The sequence below is a fragment of the Anser cygnoides genome, chromosome 3 (assembly GCF_040182565.1).
Source record: "Anser cygnoides isolate HZ-2024a breed goose chromosome 3, Taihu_goose_T2T_genome, whole genome shotgun sequence".
In the NCBI taxonomy this organism is placed as follows: Eukaryota; Metazoa; Chordata; class Aves; order Anseriformes; family Anatidae; genus Anser; species Anser cygnoides.
The window spans coordinates 40,394,479-40,415,521 of record NC_089875.1 but is presented as its reverse complement, the minus strand read 5'-3'; the positions used below and the strand labels follow the sequence as shown (position 1 = coordinate 40,415,521).

General features: G+C 40.1%; 1 protein-coding gene across 6 annotated transcripts in view; it reads left to right on the top strand.

Annotated features, from left to right (window-relative positions):
• CHRM3 (cholinergic receptor muscarinic 3) overlaps window positions 1-14,235 on the top strand; it is a 283,776-nt gene extending 269,541 nt beyond the window's left edge. For all 6 annotated transcript variants that reach the window (XM_048079920.2, XM_048079916.2, XM_048079917.2 and 3 more), the window contains one exon: window positions 1,326-14,235. In XM_048079920.2, coding sequence (XP_047935877.2) covers window positions 1,326-3,147 — 1,822 coding nt within the window. In that variant the 3' untranslated portion in view covers window positions 3,148-14,235. The remainder of the gene's footprint in view (window positions 1-1,325) is intronic.
• The last annotated feature ends 6,808 nt before the right edge of the window (window positions 14,236-21,043 follow it).

Sequence of the window (21,043 nt, the reverse complement as noted above, 5' to 3'; positions counted from 1 at the left end):
TCCGTTTACAACGTATGTCAAAGGAACTGTACCATTTAAAATCGCATATTGTCTTATGGTTTACTAACAAAATCAAGTACGGTTCAACAGAAAACAAAATTTATAAATTAAAGAACCAAAACCAAAACATCTCTTCTTGGTTAAATATTTTGTGTAGCACCATTGTATTATGTTATGCCTTATTATCTCATGCTTTAATATGTTGAGTCTGGAATGGTTCTTTGTGAGAAAACAAACATTTGTCTTTGAAAGCATATTTTGTTCAACAGTTACCATCAGCGATGGACTTTTGCATCAAAATTCTTGGCGCTTGATGATATAATTGATTTATTACAATGAATCTAGTCAGTTGACCACAGAAGTTAATGAAATAAGGGAAATCTAAATCCCTATTCTGATCGTGTCTTCATTTTACATAAGTACTTGGGGAAAAGGATTAAAGTTTAATTATGAATCCCTTTCATGCTTTTTTTTCATCTTTTCCTAAAGTGTTTAATAATTGCTTTGACATACATCTGCCAAGCACTTTTTCCCAGCTCTAGAGACCATACTTTCAAAAGAAATTTTAACGTGTTGCCCCAAAGACATTTTGAAGTCATTAGATATACAGAATCCCTAGTCCAAGTGTAAAAATGTGCATGCAAAATGAATAGTGGCATGTGCAAAAAGTGCTAATGAGAACTTCTAGTACATTTATCAAATAGCTGAAATGTAGATGAAGAGATCTTTACATTTTAGATTAATATAGGGATATAGTAAGTAGCTTGACACACAGTGAAATGATGCTGACCTTCTATTTCTGTAGTTTAAGGAGACAGAACGATATTTTGTCTATCACTAGCTGTAGCTGGAGGCAGCAGTCTTTGGTGGTGTTCTGCTCGTTCTACAAGAGCTCTGGAGACCAGCATTGACTCAGTCTCAGAGGATTTGTATCTGCATGTGTCTGGCATTTAGTTTTTGAAGGCTCCAAGATAGTCAGCTGTTGAGATGTAGAGTTTGGTGCAGATCCATTAGGGAGCATTTTAATTAAGAGTTAGAGGGCATTTTAATACTATTGCAGGTTGAAATTCTCCTGAGAGTTTGGTTCTGTGACTGAATGTTTTTAAGGAAACGCTTTGCGATTACTACAAAAAGCTTAGATTAATCACAGCTGTACGCTGAGTACTATCTTATATGTGCTTGACTTGGACTGTGTCACAGACTGCTGTGCTTTTAAAGACATCTTTCAAAGTGCTAAAAGGGTTTTTATGAGTACGTGGACTTTTTTTTTATTTACCATCTTCACTTGTTCACTTGTTTTTTGTTTGTTTTTCTCTCCACCCCAGACTATGTCAGAGAGCCACAATGATCATGCACAACACCAGTTCAGCCTCGTCCGTGTTTGGAAATGTGAGCTCCTTCTGGAAGAGAGGTTCCCGTGGACCAGGACTACTTGATGAAGCAGCATCGCTCATTGGCAGCTATGATTTCCCTCAGACCACAGAGAGTTTTCCCTTCTCCACTGTGGAATCAGTAAACACATCCCTAAATGTCACGAGCAAAGACCCTCTGGGTGGACATACAGTCTGGCAAGTAGTTTTGATTGCTTTCCTCACTGGGATCCTTGCACTGGTGACCATCATAGGAAACATTCTAGTGATTGTTGCATTTAAGGTTAACAAACAATTGAAAACAGTCAACAACTACTTCTTGTTGAGTCTTGCTTGTGCAGATTTGATCATCGGTATTATTTCCATGAATCTTTTCACCACATACATCATCATGGACCACTGGGCTTTGGGAAACTTGGCCTGCGATCTTTGGCTCTCCATTGACTATGTTGCCAGTAATGCCTCTGTCATGAATCTCCTTGTCATAAGTTTTGACAGGTATTTTTCCATCACTAGGCCACTTACGTACAGAGCCAAACGAACAACTAAAAGGGCTGGAGTGATGATTGGTTTAGCGTGGGTCATCTCTTTTGTTCTTTGGGCCCCTGCCATATTGTTCTGGCAGTATTTTGTTGGGAAGAGGACTGTGCCTCCTAATGAATGTTTTATCCAGTTTTTAAGTGAACCTATCATCACTTTTGGCACTGCCATAGCTGCCTTTTACTTGCCAGTCACCATTATGAGTATTTTGTATTGGCGAATCTACAAGGAGACTGAGAAACGCACCAAAGAGTTAGCAGGGCTACAGGCTTCAGGCAGCGAAGCAGAGGCAGCACGCTTTGTGCACCAGACAGGCAGCTCCCGAAGCTGCAGCAGCTATGAGCTGCAACGGCAGAGCATGAAACGCTCAACCCGAAGGAAATACAGACGCTGCCACTTCTGGCTCACAATGAAGAGCTGGGAACCCAACACGGACCAGGGGGACCAAGAGCACAGCAGCAGTGACAGCTGGAACAACAACGATGCTGCTGCCTCCCTTGAAAATTCAGCCTCCTCCGATGAAGAAGACATTGCTGCAGAGACCAGAGCCATCTATTCGATCGTGCTGAAGCTTCCTGGTCACAGCGCCATCCTCAATTCCACAAAACTGCCATCCTCAGAAGATTTGAATGAGTCAGGGGATGAACTGCAGAAATCCGACACGGAGTCGCAGGAAAAGAAATCTAAAAAATTGCACCCTTCCAAAAGCATTCAGGATGGTGGAAGTTTCCAGAAGAGCTTTTCAAAGCTTCCAATTCAGCCAGGGTCAGCAGAGACAGCTACAGCTTCTGATGGCATCCCGTCGGTGACCAAGACATCTGCAGCCCTGCCCTTGTCCTTCAAGGAAGCAACCCTGGCAAAAAAGTTTGCCTTGAAAACCAGAAGTCAGATCACAAAGCGAAAACGAATGTCACTTATCAAAGAAAAGAAAGCGGCACAGACGCTCAGTGCCATTTTGTTTGCCTTCATCATTACCTGGACCCCATATAACATCATGGTTCTGGTGAACACCTTTTGCAGCTGTGTCCCCAAAACTGTCTGGAACCTGGGGTACTGGCTTTGCTACATCAATAGCACGGTGAACCCCGTGTGCTATGCACTGTGTAACAAAACATTCAGAAACACTTTCAAGATGTTACTGCTGTGCCAGTGTGACAAACGAAAACGACGCAAACAGCAGTATCAGCAAAGGCAGTCTGTCATTTTTCATAAGCGGATCCCTAGGGAGGCTTCATAGAATAGTATTTTTAAACACCTTAAAAAATAATGGAGGATGGGACTGGATGGGATGAGATGGAATGGGAAGGGATGGGACAAGATGGGACGGGATGGGATGGGATGGGACAGGACGGGAGGGGACGGGATTGGGATGGGGTGGGAGGGTGGTTCCAGGGTGCTGATTCAAACATTTAAACATCAAGACATGAAAGCAGCAGCCAGGCTTATGTATCCTTTTAATAAATCCACTTTAATATAAAAATCAAGTCTGCATTCAGCAAAAACTAACAAACTTCAGCGTTTTTACTAAGGAACGAAAGACTTAATAAAGTTTTCCTACAAATTTGCAAGAAGCTGTATAGCAATTATAAACCCATTACTGATCTGCCCAGCTCTTTGATTGTAATCAACTCTGGGATCTCAGGTAAGCACATCTAGCTAGCCCAACTCTTCTGTTTCCAAGGAATCCAACAACTTTCAATTCCAGTCACACACAGATGTAGCAAGCTAGCAAAACAGGATTATGAAATTATTTGAGACACTGTATAGGTTGCAAAACTGCTTCTTGTTGTCCAGGTAGAGCTTCCTGTCTACTTCTCTTTTGGTGTATTGTTACTTGTACCCCTGATTGCCAAGTATCTACGTGTGCAGCTCATGTTATATATATGTGTGTGTGAGTGTGCATGTATGCAAAACATACATTCACACCTCTACAATACGCACATACCAGGAAAGAGGTGATCTATTGGTCTAGGTTTTACAGGGCCCCACATCACTGTTGCACGTAAGTGAAATAAAAAAGAATATCAGAAAGTCTTATAAATATTTATCTCATTGTTCACCACCTGAAATTCAGGTTTATCTTTGCAACCAAAACACACTGTCCACATTTCAAATCGAGAGAACCAAAGCATAGCCTGTGAGTCTGACAGTCTACTGAGTTATATATCAGGGCACGTGCCCAGTACAACCTTTGTCTTGAGCACAGTATCTCTCCCCAGAGTGATCACGCCTCTTTTAAGGATATGAAGGTGAAAGGAGTTGAAGATTACCTTGAGGGCTCTGCTCTCAATGTAGGCTGTGGGATGGCAAGAGCCCACACCTGGGCCACCGATCGTCAAAGTTCAGGAGCCAGAAGGATGTGGCCATGAGCAGCAGCCCCATTTCTTGCTCGCCCCCAGGTGATCTTCAGATGCAAAAGTTGTGTGTAAAAGAAATCCTTTATTTTTGTACATGAAGGACACTCACTATAAAGTGTTTCTTTTCCAGAATCTCTTTGAAAAATCATCAGTAGAAGTGTACCTAAATCTGTTTATTGCCAGGTTATTTGGTGTTTCAAAAAATGTGAGTATTGCCAATTTGTAACCTGGTAGTTTTTAATAGAGAAAATTTAAAAAGGGCTTTCATATTTATAGCTTAGACATGACCAGTATTTCCTGGTATTTGTGATGTGGTCTGCACCAAACATAGTGTGATTTATAAAAGTCAGAGATCCCCCGGGGAAAGGATTGTACTTTAAACTATTGTTCTAAACCTGATTTAGTTACATGTTGAAAGATAATTTTGTATTCTTCTTTGAACTGACCAAAACTTTTTTATTGCTTAAACTCTTGTTTTGCTGAAAATAAAACAAAACAAATATCTTCTTTTACAAAGGGGCATCAGTGTTGTGAACACAGAACTGATGTAAAAGCTGCTTTTGTATTCAGTGTGAGATGGTGTTTACAGATGATTTGACAACAGTGGAAATATATTAAATGGTGTCTGTGTATCTGAACTATTTAATTTTGTGTTATGTTCATATGGAGAAATATTTATACATACTTCACCAAATGTTTTATTTAATGTTGATAAATATTGCTCTTCGGTCTTCAGCTGTAGTGTCCTTTTAAAGTGATTCATAAAGGTCTGCTTGAGAAATGAATAGAGTATACCTAGCTTTCTTGTCACTAAAACAAATACTCTTGACATACAAATCTTTCTTTTGTATGAGTTGTTTAAAGTGTCTACCTAAAAGTAAGCTTGTAAATGATATTGTAAGTCTACTTCAAGTACAAGTTCAATATAAAACAAGAAAAAAAGTTAAAGCTTCATCTATATGTCATGAGTGCATTTTGAGCTAAAGATACCCAGATTTGGTTTACCAGTTTGGTAGACACATAAAGCCAAAGACTTGCAAGGCACCCACACTGCAAAGAAAATGAAAGACCTTTAGTTATAGAAAGAAGCATATATTTGAAATATATTCATTACTCAAGTTGACCTAACTAATCTTTTAACATTTAAATATATACCTATATCTATATATATTGCCATATTATTATCTTCTGATATTTAGAGTAGTGCTGTGCCCCTAATACACAAAATGTGAGAGCATGTAAGGAAGCCAGAGTTCATCAGGGGGATTTATGGTATATTAGTATTGATTTTACAATGGGAAACTATTAATTTTTAATGAAGTAAAGCTTCTTTGAAAGCGGCTGTCACCACTGTTTACATAATAGGAAGAGTTAAACCCTTGGACTCTTATAAGAGAGAAATAAACAACCTTTCTTTTGATGTGTGAACAGGCTTTAAAATGTTATTGCAGGCATCATAAATTGTGTATGTATACACGTAGCACAGATCAATTTTGTTATTATTTATTTAATGGAATATGCACTATAAAATATTAAGAATTTGGCTGTTGCAAGTACAGTGGGGATCAAATTAATTTGTATCCTATATGTCTACATGTTTGCATTAAACCCATGCGCACACACACAAATTGTAACTATAGGCACGAGAGGATGTATTATTTATGAACATAGGCACACGCACATGCTAGGTTTCAGAAGAAGAACAATGCAAGACCCAAAGATACAATCTGACACAGGCCTACTTTTAAAAGGTAGAAATTATGTAAAATTGCATCTGTTTACAGGAAAATTAAGTCAGAAACATGATAGAAAGCGTCAATCTGAGGGCAAACAGCTCAGTCCCATAACCATTCCTCACATGAAAAGCTGGCTTTCAGAGACCAGGCATCATCCCCATTAGCTGCAATAATACAAGATTAGATTCCATATGAAGAGGATAAAAATATCAGAGGAGATAGCCAGACAGGAGCCACTGGATTGTCTGCAGCAGGCTTTGTAGAATAGACTCCAATCACTGTCAACCACCAAACAGCTCTAAGACAACAAAATCTATTGTTATATGGATGCAAAATTGTATGACAGTTTATTGCTTCCATACCAGTAGAGGCTGTGAGATCTCTCTCTGATCCAGAGATCAAAGGACAGGTGTCGTGGTACACTAAGTGCTTTATCCTACCACAGCACAACACGCTTCCTAGAATTTAATCTGCAGAACAGTTGGTCGCTGTTCTAAAGTTAAACAAGTACAGAAAAGCCTGAGCAGTTCCTCAGGTTTGAACACCTGGATCTATATAGGCTGAACAATAAGTGACCTGCAGAAATGTGCAGTTTTGTGAGGATACCCACGCCAATGTTGTGAGGCAGCTGATGACCTTCCTCAATTATGTACAATTTCATTTTCTTATTTGGTTGTCTTGATTTTTATTTCCTTACTTATTCTGTAAGAATATCCTGAAACATCTCAGCTCAGTATCAACCTTGTGTATATAACAAGTGAATGGAACTCTTCCAGTACGCTCAGTTTGCCTGCATGGAATACAAACATCAAAAGAAAAAGGATTTTTTTGTCTTTTTTTTCCTGGTCGTCAGCATCAGTAATTTTGAATTTATGGACATCATCATGCTACTACATATACAGTAGGGATAGTTATGGAGCATCATGCTAAGCCACTTCGAAACTGCATTTCACTTGCCCCCTTGATTATCTGATTACCTAGGCACCCCCATTCAAATGCATTGTTGAGGTTCCTAAATCTCATTCTCCCCAGAATGTTTTCTGGATTCTTTTCGTAAAATGTTTTCCAAGCCTGTCTTGGTATCAGACTTTATTCCCTTTCAAAAAATCTTCATGCCAAGTTAAACTGCTCCAAGGGCATATTACTAGTGTTAAGGTCTAGTACTTTCTTTTCTGAGGGTCTATAAGACTTACCAAGAGGAATTGGAGCAGGATCCTTTATATATATATATATATATATTCCTTTTGTGTCTTAGGTGTTTACCCATATTTTCTTCTGGGAGCAGGTCGAAATGGTATATATTTGTAGATTGCTTTCTGTTAACCCAGAGGTTATGTACAAATGTCTGCTGGAGTTGCAGTGTTTGATGATGGCTGTCTTTTCTGTCCCTGAACTGGGCTCCCAGAATACCCAAGCACTTCTATTGGGAAGCTTAGCTAGATCTTATATGACATTCAGGTTTTCAGAGAATTAAAAGTTTTATTTAACTAGGATTCTCTTCCTTGTACCAGGCATAGATCATTTGTTGATTCTGCACTTCTCTATTTCTGTAGAAAAATGGTGGGAAAATACTAACTTGTAAAGTCTGTTATTTGGGCATTTTTGTATTTCAGCTTTTAGGATGAGCATACATAGGGTAGCTAATTTGATTGTGCTGTTTGTTGGAAACAAGTTGATATGAATAGGAGTGTTTGGAGCTGTTATTTTCCACACTGTTTATTCCATTGCATACCCCGTGGCACCACAATTGACTGAGCTTGATCATCACAGTATTTGATGTCACTGATAGGTCTTCACAGTCCTAACTGGCAAATTTATTTACTGTGCCATTCTGGTATCCAGGACTTTGTTTACTTTTCACCACTCCCATGGCGTCTTAAATACATATATTATAACATAGATTGTCTTTTTTTTTTTTATCCTCAAGAAAGGTTGTTCTGGTTATTTACAGATACACTCCTACATGTGCTTGAAGGTTGTTCAATTAATTTTAAATACTAAAAAGACCAGAGAAGATTTAGTTAACCTTGACAGAGATCATTTTCATAGTTTATTCCAATGTGTATCAAGTGGCATGCATTTTGTACCTATGCATCTCTATGCACTTTGCATATCTCAGAAGGGTAACGTTATGTATGACACAGTACTATATATGTGCACACAGAGAGAGGCACACACATCTACAGATATACTTTATGGAAGTATATACAAAGTTATGCTGACACTGTCAGCCACAGTGAACATTGCCTTTGATGCCTGATCAGTTGTAACCGGACAGTTTAGGTCTGCTCTGCTTAGCTGCAAGAAAAGTTTTCACATCTTTCCTGAGTGCTTATTTTTCAAAATGCCTTGTCCTTATTTCTGAACGTGCTGTTTTTAGTGTATTGTGCTGGCTCTTTGGACATTACCCAAAATTTAGAAGTGCATGACACGCTGAGCTTTTGCACCAATACTGTATTAGGTTCAACTCCATTAGCTTAACCAAAACCAATCTGGCTTCACCAAATATGAAGATGGCCTCTGGTTCTAAGGGTGGATTCTGCCTAAGTTCACCAAAGAGAAATAGGGGTCCCAAACTCCTGCAATCATGCAAACATCACAGTCAGTTTCTCTGTTTGGTTACATGAATGCAGGCACTATTAAAGCAGTTTGAGGTGAAAGTGGCAAATGCATAAAAGGAAAAAAAAAAAAAAGCAAGCCACCACTGCAATTTGCTTAAGATAACAAGAACAGCATCCCTCGCATTAGAAATGAGAGGAAAAAAGTAAAAAAGTATCATCCTTCCCCACTCCATGCTATTGCTCTGCCCTTTCTGTTGTATGGAATAGTACTTTTCATTTGCTAGTCCCACAGGTGGAATTGTGAGATTTAAAAAAAAAAAAAAATGCTTGTTTGTGTGGTAGGACTGCAAAATACACAGTGTAGGTATATCTAGGCCATTCGTCCTTTTCTGTTTTTGTAAGTAATAAATCCTTGACTCAGTTTAACTGGGACATATGATGCTGACCTCAGGGAAGGTCTTATGAAAATGGTGATAAAATAGCTGATCTCTGGTGAGAAGAGCTAACTTGTTTACAAGCTAGTGAAGCTATACTATGTATTTAACTTGGCAGTAAGCTTGGAAAAAGAACAAGGCATTTAAAGTTTTTACAGATGTGCACATCCTCTCTGCATAGGGGTGAATAAACACATGCAAACAATGGCCAGAAAAGTTCAGTGTGTGAATGACTCTGGGAGCCAAGAGCACGCATTACCAACAGCCACACTTCTGGCATAGCAGCCTCATACCCCACTCAAACATCTGTGAAACCTTATTATAGGGCTAAATAATTGGCATTCGAAGTAAAATGTGGTTTATTTGTCTGTGTGTTTGTGCATGCACATATATGCATTTTCCAGGAATTTTACAGGAAATCCTTGCTCTCTCCAAGACAAAAATTTAGTGCTGTATCTGGAATGAAAGAGTGCCTGAAGTGCTCCAATGATTAATACTTGGCCATAGCTAATAATTAGATAAGCACATGACAGTGTACAGAGAGAACTTTTAAAATTTCTTTTTCAAATCTTCATAGGAGCATAGTTAAATTCCCTAAAATACCCAAAAGATCTGAAAACTTTTACACTGTCATGGAAATAAAGTCTCTGGATAAGAAGCTGATTTCTTGTTGGGCTTCAAATTATCCAGTCCTCTTGAGAATATTTTTCTTCTGGATTGAAATCTCTGGGTTAACAAAGCAACCATGGTCACTCCTCAAATGTGATCTAGCCTAGAGGTGTCAAAGTGATGAGGAAATGGCCTTCATTATTTTGTGGTTAACAAGGCCACTTTGAGAATAGTTATCATTGTGGCACAGGCCAGCACCACAGCATGATTTAAGATAAAAGTCAATTTACTATGAACCCTGTATTGTGTGGATATATCACAAGAAATAGACTTATGTGGTATTTCCTAATGCTCAGTAATTTTTCTCCATTCATTATTTTCACTTTTCATAGTGATTCAGTCCCCTCCAGCTGTACATACGTATTCAACACTCTCTTCCATCATTGTAGAAGTATGCCATTTTTAGCGCCTACAAAATCATATTAATTTCCCTTCCCTTCCCTTCCCTTCCCTTCCCTTCCCTTCCCTTCCCTTCCCTTCCCTTCCCTTCCCTTCCCTTCCCTTCCCTTCCCTTCCCTTCCCTTCCCTTCCCTTCCCTTCCCTTCCCTTCCCTTCCCTTCCCTTCCCTTCCCTTCCCTTCCCTTCCCTTCCCTTCCCTTCCCTTCCCTTCGAAGGGAAATATTGAGTAGGATTACATATTCACTGCTGCTCTCAGAAGCAAAATGCCTAGGGAAAGATCATTGGAATCAGTACACCCAATGCATGAAAGTGCCTATTCAGAAGTTAAAGGTTAAAAAAGCATGAATTCTATTGCTCATTGCTTTCTAAAAGAACTAAGAAAATACTAAATACAATGTGATGTTTTGCAGTTGTAGGCTGTAGAATTTGTAAGTGTTCAATGAAAGAGATACAGGTTTTTTCACATAAATTGTCCCTGGGTTTCCAGAGGTGTCCCCTTACCCAGTTTGCTCCTGCCCCAGTCATGCCTGTGTCACTTTGGTTCCCAGGATTTGTGCCCTTCTTCCCTTCCAAAGACCAAAAAAAGTCACTGGGCTTTTGTCTAGTGTGAAGCTGGAAATGAGCTCCTGGTGCTTGCACCCTGCTGGGGGAAGGGTGTGGGCCACGGAAGTCAAGACAAGTTGTTACAAAAAAGAGTCATAAGCTTCCTGCTTCGACTTGGAGATACCGAGTATTTTTGTGATAGAAGTAGAAATAACATTACAGGAATCTGATGAATATACTCATGTGTTTCCTGATGTGCATTTGTGTTCCTATTAATTGAAAGATTTCTGTGCTGTTCTTCTGATTTAGGATCAAAACTAGTTCCAGAGACATTATCTGAATATGTATATATTTAAAGCTTTAATATTTAAAATAAATTTATATTCTTCTTGTTCTTTCCGAATTTGAAATACAGGGGCGGATTACATGCGATAAATGAGCACCTCAGAAGCCTCTTCCATAAAAAGGGTTCTGTAATTTTACCCCTTATCAGACCCTGCTTTTCTTCAGCCAAAAGTATGATGACCAGTAAGATGAACCAGTAAGATGATTCCAGTAAGATGAACTTACTGGAAACAGATGAAATGACCAGAAAGCAGTAAAAGTGAGAGCCTCACCTTCTGCTACATAAACAGGCAGTGCTTGCGTAGTCACTCAAAGTCTGGTATCTACTGAGCTAGTAGTAGCCATCCATTCAGATACTATCCAAACACAAATATTGGTTAAATTATTGGCCAGGTTGCTCTGCTTTTGCTAACAGGTTCTGTACTGCATAGCAATTCACCTGCTGACTTTTAAATAAAGTTCTGTGTCTAGGGAAACTGTTAGAAAGAATAATTGGTCTTAAGTCATACTGATGGCATTTTGCAAAACACCAATACATTAATGGGGAAAGTAGAGGTGGATAATGACAGAGAGGTATTGTTTGCAATTGTTTTCCTCAGTAGCAACATTTTGGAGTAACCTTTCCTCCTTCAATTAAATAAAGACAAAGTTAAAAGAAAATACCCAGAGACTGACTTAAATACTGTTGTAGGCATTCTCCCCTCTGGAATCACTGCCAGCACGGCAGTCCTTAGGACAGAGGGTGAGTGGCTGTGTGGTGGTAGACAAATGAATATATCGGCCCCGGTTGAATGTCTAATGAACTCTCACATTCCTCCTTTAACCACGTGGGTATTAGCCCAAAATGTGCTGTACAAACTTGGTGCCCACTGAACTCCCACTGTGGAACATTGTGTTCTTAAGGGATTTTTTCGTTCTTTTTTTTTTTTTTTTTTTTTTTCTTTTTTATCCCTTCATATAAAGCTAATCAGGTGGCACCTTCCCATGTGGAACTTTCCTTGCAAATGTATTATTATTGTAATCTACAAATGCCTTTTACCCTGTATGCTCCTGATAACAGTTGCATTAGTATAAGCTGATAAAGTCATTTCTTTAGTTGCTGCTCATGGAGAGGCTTGCTAGTTAAGATAAAAAGTAAATGATGTGATATAAGAGTCATATCTGATTGTACAGTGCATTGTCTGCCAAGCAGTTGGTGATGTAAGGTTTACATAACCAGTAGATGTTGGTTGAACTTTTGAAATATATTTCCGTGTGCTTTTTTCCCCTCTGAATCCAACAGAGAGGCAGAATACTGAACAAGCAATCAAGAAAAATGTAACGTTAAAGTAATTTGAGATTACTGCAAGAGCAGTAAATGATCTAGAAACAGTGCTTTGAAGTCTTCATCGAGTACATCCTTCCCTTTGGTGAAACTGTTACTCCCCTCCATCTGGGAGGCCTCTGTGCAGACGTAGGTTTGTAGGAGGGAATGTGGACTCCATCTACGCACAGCGGTGTTTTCTGGCTGCTATCAGTTCACTTATGTTGCAGTCGGTTGCTCAGAGAAACTGCTCTGTGCTCTGGCAGCAGCCATGGCCACCGGCCTTTGCTGGGGTCTAACCCAAGCCCAGTGCCAGCTCACGGTCAGGCCCCCACCATGCTCCCAAAGCCCCTTTCTGCCCCGTGCCACACTTTGCGGCCACCTACACACACCCCAGGCCTCCTCCCAGTCCTCCTGTGCCCTGTTCTGAGCTGGACACCAGCCTGCGGCCAAATTCCCTGGGAGGACACGAGCGAGGCCCAGCAAGGCCTCAGCAGCCCCGGGCCTGCCACCGGCCCCTTTCGTCCCACCCGCTGCCGGGCTGTGCACTCCCACAGCACAGACCGCGGCTTCTGAAACCATTTCCAGCTCCATTGTGAGCCGCATTGCCCGTTACTGCCAGCAGCAGTGTTAGAGAAAAATGGAAATGAGGAATTGCTTATCTCTGGCCCATTTTTTACTTTTTTTTTTTTTCCCTTTGAGATGATGTATGTATAATGCCTATTTGTTTGGGGGAAAGACCACAGGCTACAGACACAACATTTTGATAGATATTTTAACATATTCAGAGAAGGGAAAATTCAGTCACACAAATAGATATCTTGGATTTTTTTCCTCGTACTAAATTCATCGCAGAAAATTTAAGACTCACCTCTGGCTGCACAAGTGTCTTCCTGCACTTTAGATAGTTGAGCAATTTTCCCACGTGCTAGTTTGTTCAGATTTCTTCCTTCATCTGTATCCTCACTAATGGTTTTTTGAGTTAGTGAGCTTTTGCCCTTTTGATGGTGCATGGAGTCTGTTTGCACCAGCTTTGTATTAACTACAGTATCCTAGTTATCAGGAGCAATCTATCTGTGGTATGACCCTCCTCTACCTTATTTTATGGCTTGAATTAGACCTTCAGCATTCTGAATTATCACACGCTCACAGACAAGGGCATTTGTCCAGCGTTTTTAATCTTCATAAAATTTAGTGAAATAATCAAGTACATATAATTGAGCTGTTCGAAATACCAGTCCAAAATCCACCCTATTATTTTAAACTACCATATCAAATATACTTTCCTATTTGTCGTGGAAGCAAATATCTCAGTGCATAGCCAACATTAGCTATGTAGCCTGTAATGAGATCTAATACAAAACAGATATGCTTCAAATATTTCATTAAATAATGTGACCTAATTCATCCTGGCTGAACAGACTTAGTTTAGCCCAATCCTGCTGTTAATCTTTCTTCAAAATTCTCATTAGCATCAATGGAAATTTTAGCGAGAGGAGATAAATCAGTCTCTTTTTATAGGGCAGATAAATAATGCTTTGGTTTTGTATTTCTTGTTAATAAATGTAATCAAATTACATAAAATATAAACACTCAAAGCCTGTTCTGTGCCCTCAGGGAACCCCTTTCACTATCCCAGTGCAGTAAAGCTGCATATAGCAGGAGATATTCCACTAAGACAGTTAAAAATATATGGGTGTATAAGACTAAACAGCTTAAAAAATCATACTGTAAATGATGTGATTGAGTGAAATTGTATGTATATTTTTCAAGTCTTCAGAATAGTTGAAGTTTTAACTTATTCCAAATTTTTAAGTTGAAATCTATTCATATTTGGAAATTTTGTACAACCTTGTAAAGTTAAATACTATGTCACTGTAATTTATTTTTGTTGTCATATATTGACATATGCTCATTTATATATGAAGTGTACTGTTTATCAATTGCTTCTAAGGCAGCAATAAAAACATGAAAGTTGTTCTCATTCTCCTGTTACAGCTGTTATTTATCTCAAGTATATTTTTTGACTTTACATCAATACATTCAATTTATTTCACCAGAAAAAAAAAATAGCGTATTGTTTTTAACTATGTCTTCCCATGCCCAGTTGATACACAGGCAAATCTTGCCTGTGCAGCTGAAAGTGTTCAGGGAATACACTGTAAAGAAGCCCCTGAGAAGAGATTGCCACTTCAGTGCATCACCCCAAGAGGGTCTCAGGATGCAAATGGGAACAAACAGTCCCAGCTGTGTCTCTTTTCCTATCAAATCTGCTTTTACTTTTCAACTGAAAAGTTTCCACATCATTCCACAGAGTTCTTTTAGGCTCTGTAAAGCTCTGGGCATTCAGACCTCTTGTGAAAATGAGCACGGGTAGAAGCAACAGAGGGCCGTACAAAATCAGTCCCACCACTGAGACTTGGTTCAGTACCATAGCTCTTCTCCAGTTTCACTTCATCTTGGAAGAAATGCTTTATAAGAACTGCTCCTCCTGCCACCCTCACACATGGTGTGATGCTCTGGCCAGCTCCCAGCCAGGTGGGGCAGTTGCATCAGCCCTGCTTGGCTTGACCTCCCAGAGCCTGGCTGGGTAGCAGAGGGCACACGTGCTTCCCGTATGTCAAGGAGCTCTTGTTGCTAAGACAGTTGTTTGCTTTCTATAGCTGCTACACAGGTGGACTGTTTTCTTGCTGGGTGTCATTTAGTCTCTGTTTGTGACATGGGCCTTTCTTTTTGACCACTACCAAACTGCACCTGTCCAGGATGGACAAATCATACCATCACCTTCCAGAAAGGGATGGAAGCTGGGGATCACAGAACAACTCCCACAGCTGCAGCACAGCTGGATGTGCTGAGCAGCACAGGTCACCGCTCCCCCGGCCCTGCTCAGCTGATGTTCAGGTGCTCTGTGGTGATCTGCTTGTGCACAGGTCCCAGTCTGAGAAGGGTGACAATATGTGTGAGCAACTAATTACTGCTGGTCACCTGAAAGCACTCCCCACCTTGATTAGGAACACCTTCTCAGTAATACAAATTAACCTAGCCCATCTTTCATTAGAAGACAGCTCAAAGAAAAGCTGATGGAGCTAATAGAAGCATCAGCTGAGAGGTGCAGGCTGCTGCTATTTTTGGTAAGTCTGAAACCCTATTACAGTGTTTTATATGGCTGAGAGGGACCGGGAGATTTGCTTGGCCTAGGTGTGCAGCATGGTCTGGGTCAAGGTCTGGTCACTGGGCTCCCAGCAATACAAGCCCTGTATCTTGGAAACTCTTAAGAATTATCAGTGTGGCATTCAAACATCATTTTCCTCAGGTATGGTGATGGTACTAATAGCTATAGATTATAATCCTGGACTAGGGTTTTAAAGATGCTTTGAAGTAACTTTGGACTGGAACTAAAGAGAACTCTTGGGGCAGGCACCTCTGAATAGTGTAATTGAGCTCCAGCCTAGAAGGCCTAATGTAACTTCTTAATCACTACTCATTCCTAATTTTCTGAATGCCCTCAACCTTCCTTTCAATGCAAAAGGCTCTGTACTGTGCTCCTTATAAATATAATTTAACCTGTTTTATTAAATAAAACTATATGCCATTGCTGTAATTTGTAAACAGAATAATGTTTGTCACTTTGACAGCTAAGTGCATCTGCGTGATACAAGAAGAAAATGTAAAAGCACAAATCCTTTTCTTTAGCTAGTGAGTGGTTTCCCAGTGATGCTTTCAAAATAAGAAATTTGATTCTGCTTTATTGTATAAGTATTCCCATATACTGCGTGTTTCAGCACTTGTCAGCCAGCTGATACAGCCCTTCGTAGCTCTTTGGGTGTGCTACATAGTCACCTATGATGCCATGAAATAGTAAGGCAGTGGGCAAGCATGGGAAATAGCTGGCTTATTGAAAATGTTTCCCAGCAATCTTTATTTGTGTCAAAGAAGAAGTGATAATGCTCCTAATGCTGCTCAAACAGAACTCAGTCTATTCCTCCCTCAAAGTTTTCACCCACTTAACTGCAGTTACTTTAGCAAGGTTTTACACTGTTGCTTAACTAAGCAGACCTGTGGCTCTGAAATATGATAGATCATTATCTTTTTGTAGCTATAAAGTATTGTTATTTGACAGATTTTTAAATGGCTTAAATTACAGCATGCTTATCTCAGAGAATGGAAAAAAATGTCCTTTTCTCCAAAATGTCTATCAGGAATACTGAGCAAGAGCAGTACTGAAGTCTCTGATTAATATGACACAATCAAAAGTTCAACTTTACTTTCAGGTGCTTCTAGCAGTTTTAAGGCTTTATCATCCAAATTGTAGCCAGTGTGAAAGATAATTACCTTAAAGTATCGTCTGGCTGTTCACATGCAAAACAAACCAGAAGCGATCTTGCAGATAATGAACGGTCATTACCTTCAGGTTACTTTAACAGCGGGTATGAGAACAGTTGCAAAAGTCCCTTGTATTTATTAATTATGTTATCAACTTAAAGGTGACAGATTTTAGAAAATAGGGACGTGCTTGCCTTTCCTCTCCTGTCTTTAACAATGAAGTGCTAGACACTGTAGAAACACTATTTTATTTTTTTTTCAATACAAGTAGATGCTAGTCTGCGAAGCTTATGAAGGTCTTTGCCAAATACATTTTTCTCTTGACATATGTGGTGACTGAGGGCAGGGCAGAAGCCCCCAGACACAAATCCAGCCCATACAAAGCCTTTGTATGTGGCTTTGACCAGGGCAGTACTCCCTGGGGAAACTAAGCAGTGGAATGAGGAGAGAAAAGGAGATGTGAATATTACTGTTAATAAGAGAGATCTGCTGACCACAGACAAGATAGAGAAGGATGATGTGGAGCAATTATGTGCTTTCATGAGTAATTATGGTTTTATTATGGATATTCATGATTAGTGTATATACATAAATGCGGCTGAGCACACTGCCTCTCTTTTTGTTTTGTTTTTGTTTTGTTTTGAAGCTATGCACTTCTTGCCAACATCTTCCCCTCTGAGGATAAGCATCAGCACTTTGTTGGGGAGGGTAGAACATAGAAAAGACCATGAATGGAAGAAAACAACCTTCATCTTGTCATCAGTTCTCGGAATTTTCTCATAATTTCCACTCTGGATGGCTTGAATTCTGTCAACACAGGGTGGTATAAAAATGCCCCAGAAAGGTTATTGTTAACCTTGTTGTGAGTGCCTTTTCCATAGTAAGCCAACTGTTTTCCCCCACAAAGAACAGGCCTTCCTTCTTAGGCCAACTTCCTAGCTGCCACTGAGCAGTGTCTGGAAAACCGGCCAGGCTCAGCAGGCAGATCTAACAGTTAATGGCTGTTACTGTCAGGAGACTTGGTCAGAGTTATCTGACTGCCAGATCTTCTAATCTGCCTGCGATCACCGTCTTAAAGAATTCCTTGTTATTGCAGTTGTTGAAGGCCTGGCTTCTGGCTGTTATTACCCAGTAGCCCAATACATGACTTTGCTGGCCACGGAATGTCTAAACCAAAGGATTAGACAAATTCTGGGCAAGTTGTACTTGCTATCATCATTATCTATCTTGGTGAAGTCACAGGAACAAGGACAAAAGTCTTTTTTAAACACAGAATGTTATATGCTGACTGAACCAAAGGGGAAAAACATGAAATTTTCACTGAAATTGATTAATCTGGAGAAGTTTTGATTTCTTTCTCACTTTATGAACAAGCTTGGGAAGACTCTCCATGGAATAAAAAGCTTTTTTCCAGCTAGAACAGTGACTCCAAGCAGCAAGGCGATATTACAGCCTGAAACCCAGAAGGCATGATGCTTTGATGCACTGAGACACGTCAGCTGGCACATAGTGCACAAAGAACAGAAGTTTCTGGATGCCAATGATTTCATGTTATATCTACATATTCCTATATGTCAATCTTTATCTCACTACATATTAAAACCACATGTTCCTACTACTGACCTCAGACTTTTTCTTTTTATACGAAGAAAACTGTGGGAGAGCAGAAGCTACGAACTTGCCTACATGTACTTTTAAGTAACTGATTCTCTTTGTTAATGAAGGTGGTAAAAGCTGTTAAAGTGCAAAAAGAAAAGTGTTTTCACATGATCTCATAGAACAATTACCTTAGTCTGTTTCCTGTTGTATTTTATATTGTTTTATATTAATATATAATATATAATTTATATTAATATGTTTTATATTAATATGTAATTTAATAATGCCAAAATCAAGCATTCTCCAAGGAGAGGAGGTAGGTAATAAACAATTTAATCCTATGTTTAGGATTGCAGCAAGGATTTTAGAGCTTCAGCTCGTGTTGGAGAGAGTGCCAGTAACTGTGGGTGACACAAGCATTGGTTCCTTCTGTTACCAATAAGCAAAGCTTGAAGATCACTGAATCAAACAGCTTAGCTGGTTACAGAAGATGCTGTCTGGGCCTGTGATATAGTCATTGCACACAAGTCAGCTGCAACTAAAATCCCCAAGGATGTTCTATGCACTGAGTATGTGATGTGATATTCAGTGATACAATATGCATCTGCTGATAAAAGGGGAAGTTATTTTATATTTTAGGTGAGCTTCATCAGCCTCTTGCAGAATGACTCATCTAATGCTGACATCTAATAGAGGCCAGACAATTCCCTCATGAAAGAGGCTATTTGTCTCAATTGACTAAAGAGGCAGCTCTACAACTAGCTCAGATTAATATCTCTACTGGAGATATTTCAAGTTGAAAGTCAGGATTCAACTTACCATCTGCTCTTAGGGGGAGGAAATCACCACATGCATAAAATGAGAGCATTTTACTATCGGTTTGTGTTCTTAGATTGCAGTTGCCAATAAAGCATGGACACAGTAAGCCAGGCACACTGCAGAGCAGTGGTGACTCGCACTCTGTTCCAGGCAAGCTCTAGTTTGAAAGCTAGGTGGATTCATTCATGTCTCAGAGTGCGCAAGCAAATCCATAAGCCTTGTTGATGACATAGCTACTTTCAGTTCAGACCTTGCTAACATCTATCCAGCTCACTGAGTTAAGGTGAGGGTAGGTCATGCAGCAGTGGTGCACCCTATGTGCTCTGCTTACCCAGCAGAGGATGGGGCAGTGGTGGTTCTGAGCATGGTAACCTGCTAGGGAGTGGACTACTAAAAGACTAGAGGTGAACAGACATGATGCTGTTACACAAGTGAATGAGAAATGTCAGTTCATTCATGAAATTCCTCAGTAAGAACTATTTAATGCACTCCATAAATGCCTTGGTCTATGCTTGGAAATTCCTTTGCTTCCAGGTGCTCTCAATCCTAATTTACCTGTAGATACTAATAATAATGCTCTTATTATACTATAATCTGGTTTATTTTATTCCACAAAATTACCAGATCCATGTAGTTCTGAACTCCTATGACCAATTAAATTAAAAAAAAAAAGAGAGAAAAAGAGAACTCATGTTCAAACTTAAATCACTAGGTTTTGGCATTTCATGAATATGCACGTAGAACATCCAGAGTTGTGTGAGTTTATAAACTATGTTTTCAGTTACACAAGTGGGATGTGAATCTGCACATTTCCAAAGTTCAGTCTAGAATAAGCTCTGGGGATTCGTTGTGAGACTAATTATAAGACAAGGATAAGGCTAATTGTAACAGGGTAAACTGACCTAGTAAGAGAAGCCAGATCCTTTAATCCCATAAACACACAGATCAGTTAATTGCTGAAGCAGTAATTCTCATGCAGGAGCTGACAGAGTTACGTGGCCTCAAACACTGCTCCAGCTCAGTAGGTGCCATCTTGCAGAAGGGAGGTAGCTCCCCCAGGGGCTTGGATCGTGGGAGTGGCTGCAGCCCCACATGCCAGCTCAGGGGGAATCCAGTAAGCATCCGCATCTCTGTGGCATTTGTTCCCCAGGCATCTGGGCAGGGGATAAAAGAAAGATGCTGGCCATCACTGGGGGCAAATGTGTAGGAGTGATAAAGGAGGGTTTCCTGGTAATAAATAAATTTATCTACTGTGGGGGAGGAGCTGGGGAATGGGGAACAGAAAGAAATAGGAAATCAAAGGACATATAGAGGAGGCTCAGGGGTGACCTTATCGCTCTCTACAGTTACCTTAAAGGAGGCTGTAGAGAGGTGGGGGTTGGTCTGTTCTCCCACGTGCCTGGTGACAGGACGAGGGGGAATGGGCGAAAGTTGCGACAGGGGAGTTTTAGGTTGGATGTTAGGAAGTACTTCTTTACCGAAAGGGTTATTAAGCATTGGAACGGGCTGCCCAGGGAGGTGGTGGAGTCACCATCCCTGGAGGTCTTTAAAAGACGTTTAGATGTAGAGCTTAGCGATATGGTTTAGTGGAGTACTTAGTGTTAGGTCGGAGGTTGGACTCGATGATCTTGAGGTCTCTTCCAACCTAGAAATCTGTGTGTGTGTGTGTGATATTTGTGGAGAAATACAGAGCTGAGTAACTGTGCCACTGGAAAAGGCAATGTTCTGTGTCCTAGGAGTCTGGGCTTGAAGCAAAGTGTTGTCCCACCAACAACCTCAGCCTGCAGAAGTGCATGACAAAGTTGTTGGTGCTGTAACCCCTTAGGGGAAAAGATAGCAAGGGAAAATTCATATTGAAATTCTTTTCAAGGAATGTGAAAGACTGCTTTTAAAATTGATCTTGCTCTTGGACTGTTGCTTATGCTACAAGGTAATAGCTTCTCATTTATGCAGAAGAAAAAAAAATCACAAACTGGTTGGGATCGCTTCTGCTGTCAACACTACAGGCATGGCTACTGGGCAAATGAGCACAGCCTCCCCCCGAG